At 32.3% G+C, this 6,000-nt stretch overlaps 1 protein-coding gene across 1 annotated transcript; it reads left to right on the top strand.

The window, feature by feature from the left end:
- The first annotated feature begins 2,244 nt into the window (after positions 1 to 2,244).
- LOC132939533 (uncharacterized) lies at positions 2,245 to 3,972 on the top strand. Its single transcript, XM_061006760.1, has one exon. The coding sequence runs from the start codon at positions 2,245 to 2,247 to the stop codon at positions 3,970 to 3,972; it is 1,728 nt and encodes a 575-aa protein (XP_060862743.1).
- The last annotated feature ends 2,028 nt before the right edge of the window (positions 3,973 to 6,000 follow it).

Raw genomic sequence — 6,000 nt, 5'->3', positions numbered from 1 at the left:
AACTTCCCCTTCCATATCACCGTTGCGCGACGTGATAGTTCATATCGTTATTCGTTGCTAATGGAAAACTATAATTATAATTATTTAATTATTATATTATAACTTAAATCAATACCATAGATTAAATATATAAAATAATATAATCTATGTTAATACAAAAAAAACACAATTTCTCGCATACTATAGTATTATCTAATCAATAATAACTCAAGTGCATAAAATAATATAATCTATGTTAATACAAAAAAAACACAATTTCTCGCATATTCTATAGAAATTCACCGCATTATAGTGAACGAAGGACGGACCGACCGACATTTTAAGAGAAGCTTCGTAAAAGTCGGAACGCTGCTTAATGTTTGTGCATCGACTATGAATGAATTGTCGAATATTCAAGATGCCTGCATTTAAATAGTAAACAGTACTAATAATAAGTTAATTACTAATAATAACTTACTTTTAATTTAATTTAATTTCTATAATTTTTAAATTTTTATTCGTTTCTTTTAATTATTAAAATTTATCACAATGAAAAGGAAAATTAATTTAGGTCGTTCATCGAATATAATAAAACGTCAACGTTTACTTAGATTAAGTCAAAATAACAATGGCTCGCCAGATAACTGCAATATTAACAGCGATAATAATGATGATAATATAAATAATATATCTGTTACCAATAGTGTAGGTAGTATTAATGAAAACAATATTAATAACAACGAAAATTTAGATGAACCACAAGTTCCATGGCGTCGCCGTGAAATGTCGGCATTTACTTATGATAAATTAATAGGTTATAAAAATAATTCTCACGTTATCATTGGAAATATAAATTTAAAATGTAATTATTGTGCATTGAAATGGTCCAAAGAGCCTGCAGGTTTTTGTTGTTCAGGAGGAAAAGTTGTTTTGGAAGACATTGCTGATCCACCTGAACCATTAAAAAGTCTCTTAAATTTTTCTCACAATAATTCAAAACATTTTTTTGACATGATACGTGTTTATAATTCGGCTTTTCAAATGACATCGTTTGGTGCAACAGAAATTAGACATGGAAATTTCATGCCAACATTTAAAGTTCAAGGTCAAGTCTATCATTTGGCTGGTTCTTTATTACCCACCGGTACTGAAGAACCAAAGTTTTTACAGATATATTTTATGGGTGACTCAGAGAATGAAGTGAAAAGGCGTTTGTCTATTGCTCCCAATACAGATAAACAAATATTATATGATTTGCAATATATGTTGCATAGAAATAATTCGTACATTCGTAGTTTTAAGAGTGCACTCGATTTGATGCCGTCCAATCTAGATGAATTTAAGATTGTTATTAGGGCTGACAGAAAACCACAAGCAGAGCATCGTGGTCGATATAATACTCATCAAACTGATGAAGTAGCCATATTAATTGTCGGCCAAGAATTTTCAAAGAGAGATATTGTATTAAGAGCTCGAGATGATACATTAACACGCGTAAGTGAAATTCATCGTTCGTACGATGCGTTACAGTATCCTCTAATGTTTTGTTATGGACAGAATGGTTATTCTATTGATGTTTTGCAAGTTAATCCAATTACAAAAATTCCTCTTAATAAAACGGTTTCCGCCATGGACTTTTACTCTTATAGACTTCAAGTCAGAGAAAATTCTAATAATATACTTAAATACGGTAAACTTTTGAATCGATATATTGTCGATATTAACTGAACGGCTTCAATATCTAAGAGCAAATCAAACTAGATTACGAACTGAAATTTACACTGACCTTCAAGATGCAATGTAAGCTGACGGAAACCCAGATCAAATTGGCCACAGAGTGATTTTACCATCTTTATTTGTTGGTGGTCCACGCTACACGCAGCAACGTAAACAAGATGCCATGGTGTACGTACGAAATTACGGACGCCCAGATCTTTTTATTACGATGACGTGGTATCCTCAATGGCCAGATATTCAATCATGTTTATTTACTAATCAAATACCCGCTGACCGGAATGATATTATCGCACGCGTTTTCAATTTGAAAGTGAAAAAACTTATAGATTTAATTACAAAAGAAAAAATATATGGTGGAGTTAGATGTTATATGTATACTATTGAATGGAAAAAAAGAGGATTGCCTCATGTTCATCTCTTAGTGTGGCTCAACGATAAATTAAGGCCAAATGACATCGATTTAGTTCTTAGTGCTGATTGCCAAATCAACAAGAAGATCCTTCCCTATTTAATGTCGTCAGTAGAAACATGATTCATGGCCCATGTGGTACATTTAACATGAATTCACCGTGTATGCAAAATGGAAAATGTTCAAAAGGTTTTCCGAAACTGTTTACTATTGCGACACAATCCGGACAGGATGGTTATCCAAAATATCGTCGTCTATCACCGGATGATGGGGGGCAAACTTTTCAGCTTAGGAAATCCGGTAATCGCATGGTCACAATCGATAATCGGTGGATTGTGCCATATAGCCCTTTATTATTACGTGTATTTGACTGTCACATCAACATAGAACTTTGCCATTCAGTAAAAGCCATTCAATATATTTGTAGTTATATTAATAAAGGATCTGATCAGGCTGCATTCTCAGTAGAATCGCGTGATGAAATTAAAGCATTCCAAAATGGCAGATATATTAGTTTATCAGAAGCTGCATGGCGGATATTTGGTTTTACGATTCACGAACGGTCACCAGCAATTTTTCAACTCTCAGTACACCTTAAAAATGGCCAACGCGTCTATTTCACCGATCAAAATGCTCGCGAAAGACTTGAAAATGTTAGAAACACCACTCTTATGGCTTTTTTTGAACTTTGTCACCATGACGAATTCGCGAAAACATTGCTTTATATTGAAGTTCCTTCTTACTATACTTTTACTAATAATCGTTTCAATAGAAGAAAACAAAGAGAGCCAATTGTACAATACCCTGGAGTCAAGAAATCCAATGTGCTCGGTCGAGTATACACTGTTCACCCAAGTAATGTTGAATGTTATTATTTACGTATGCTTTTGCATCACGTCCGTGGACCAACTTCATTTTTAGATTTAAAAACTGTTGAAAACGTTATCCACCCTACATTTCAAAGAGCTTGCCAAGTGCTTGGTCTGTTACAAGATGAAAGTCATTGGAATTCTACTCTTGAAGAAGCTGCTTTATTTCAATCAGTGTCGAATCTAAGAGAACTTTTTGTTACTATGATAGCATTTTGCCACATTACTAATTTAACAGAACTGTGGGAAAATCACAAAAATAATATGTCATTAGATATTTTGCAGCAAGAAAGGCATCGTTCTGGAAATCACGATTTAGCTGTCACTCCATATATTTTCAATAAAACTTTAATATTAATAGAAAATGATCTTCTGAAAATATCTGGAAAGAAGCTGTCTGATTTTAACATGGAATCACCGTTACAAACTGATGATAATGATGATAATTTTCTTAGAGATAGGGCTTATGTTGCAGAAACTTCTTATGATTATGATATACTTTCAAATTACATCCAGGAGAATGAGCCGAAGTTAACAAACGATCAGCAAGTTGTTTATAATACTATTTTACAAAGCGTATTGCAAGATACTGGAGAATTATTTTTTCTTGATGCTCCTGGTGGAACTGGCAAGACCTTCATACTGAATCTATGGCTTGCAAAGCTACGTGTAGAGAGAATAATTTCATTAGCAGTCGCTTCTTCCGGGATAGCAGAAACATTATTACAAAATGGCAAGACAGCACATTCCGCTTTCAAATTACCTTTGGATCTTCAGACTAACGAACGCCCAGTTTGTAGTGTGAAGAAACAAAGTTCTTTGGGTAAATTATTAAGGGAGACACGTTTTATTGTTTGGGATGAATCAACAATGGCGAATAAAGGTGGTCCTGAGGCACTTGATAGAACGCTGAGGGATTTTAAAAATAATGATCGCCCAATGGGCGGAGTTGTTATTAAAGGCACTAAAAGTGATTAAATCAACGCCTGTCTAAAGTCATCTTATCTTTGGTCTTACATAACATCTTTGAGATTAACAACCAATATGTGTATACACTTTGGTGGTGATTATAATGCCGAGCTCTTCTCACAACATCTTTTGAAAATTGGTGACGGAACTTTTCAGAATGATAAGGATAGCATAATACAAATAAATTCTACATTTGCAATTTCGGTTCTTGATCAAAATAACTTAATCAACAAAGTTTATCCTGAAATTTCTCATCTTTCCAATAAATCCAATGAATGGCTCCGTGAACGTGCAATTTTGGCCCCTAAAAACGACATCGTCAACATTATAAACGAAAAAGTTCTTTCCATGTTCGAAGCTGATAAAAAAAAACTATATTTCCATAGATACACTTACTAATCAAGATGAAGCTATAGATATCCCGACTGAATTTCTTAACTCATTAAATCCATCAGGTCTCCCCCCACACAAACTTGATTTGAAAATCGGTGCGCCTATTATTCTCATGCGAAATTTAAATGCTCCCAAATTGTGCAATAGAACCAGATTAAAAATATTATCTTTGAAAAAAAACCTTATTGAAGCTGAAATTCTTACCGACTCAGCGAGTGGTCAAATGGTATATATCCCAAGAATACCAATGATAACAAACGAGTACCCCTTCGAATTTAAACGTGTCCAATTTCCAGTAAAACTTTGTTTTGCTATGTCAATTAATAAGGCACAAGGACAGACAATGAAAGTTGCAGGAATTGACATCAGCGATCCATGCTTCACTCACGGACAATTTTATGTTGCCTGCTCCCGTGTAAGCTCAGAAAAAACTTATACATTTATGCCCCTGGTGAAAATACTAATAATATAGTTTATAAAGAAATATTGGTTAATCGGTAGTTATGTAATATTTTTCCAAAATAATAAAAATTACTTTTCAAAAAACGTAGTTTTTTTTAAGTTTAGTATCCTAACCTTATGTCTTATCGATAATTATGTATTTAAGAAGGTAAATGGTAATACATGGCTTTATTTCATTTGTCACGAATTTGTTTCCGGTCAACGCCGGGTAATTGATCTACCTATATACACTTATAATAAGTTGGTTATTTTTTTCTACACTACAAATTCCCTAGAAATAATTTATATGGCAAAACAACGTTTGCCGGGTCAGCTAGTACATTATATATAATATATTTAATATTTATTACAACAGTCAACAACAAATAAAATAATAATAAACAATATATAAATTATAATTTAGCATTATGTGAAATAAATATTAACCATTTGGCTGTTTAACCAGCTAGACAATTTTTTTTTGACGTTATAATGTTTCCTGCAGTGTTATTTATATTCAGTTAAATTTTAAATTTAATTTTTTCATAATAAACCGGATTTATATCATAATCCGGATTGAGTATTTTAATCCAGATTAAACGGATTGTTGCTTTTGTTTCAATCCAGATCAATCCGGATCGGTAATCCGGATATGGATTGATCCGGATTTGGTGCTCAGTACTAATATAAATTGCCGATATTGGCCCCTTTTCTGCAACTATTTTAATTATAATATAATATAATATTTAACAAACATAGGACTAAAGGATAAGAGTATTATTTATTACTAAACCTACCTACATTTAAAGTAATATAATTTAATACATTTTTTAATATGATCGTCATTTAACATTTAATAACACACAGTTCTGAAATTATAATAAAAATAAAAAGGTGGGAAAGTGGATGTCGCTTTGCTGTACAGTAGGTTGCAAGTGGGTCATTGTAATGGATTGTATTAAATTTGAATATGACGGACATACCGTGAAATTTTCATGTAAATACAGTTATTAGTTTTTGAATTACAACAAAATAAGAAAATTGCTACGTGAGAAATCAAGTGAATATCCAATCTTGTAAAAATATGAACTTCAAACGCTCATAAAAATTTAATGTGACTTTCTTATTATTGTATAATTTATTATGTAAAGATGCTAAAATACGGTTTTTATTTTTTGTTTGTATAATACCGTATAGAGCCTT

The sequence above is a fragment of the Metopolophium dirhodum genome, chromosome 1 (assembly GCF_019925205.1).
Source record: "Metopolophium dirhodum isolate CAU chromosome 1, ASM1992520v1, whole genome shotgun sequence".
Taxonomy (NCBI): Eukaryota; Metazoa; Arthropoda; class Insecta; order Hemiptera; family Aphididae; genus Metopolophium; species Metopolophium dirhodum.
Note: the sequence above shows the minus strand (reverse complement) of the source record. Positions and strands in the feature narration are given on the sequence as shown.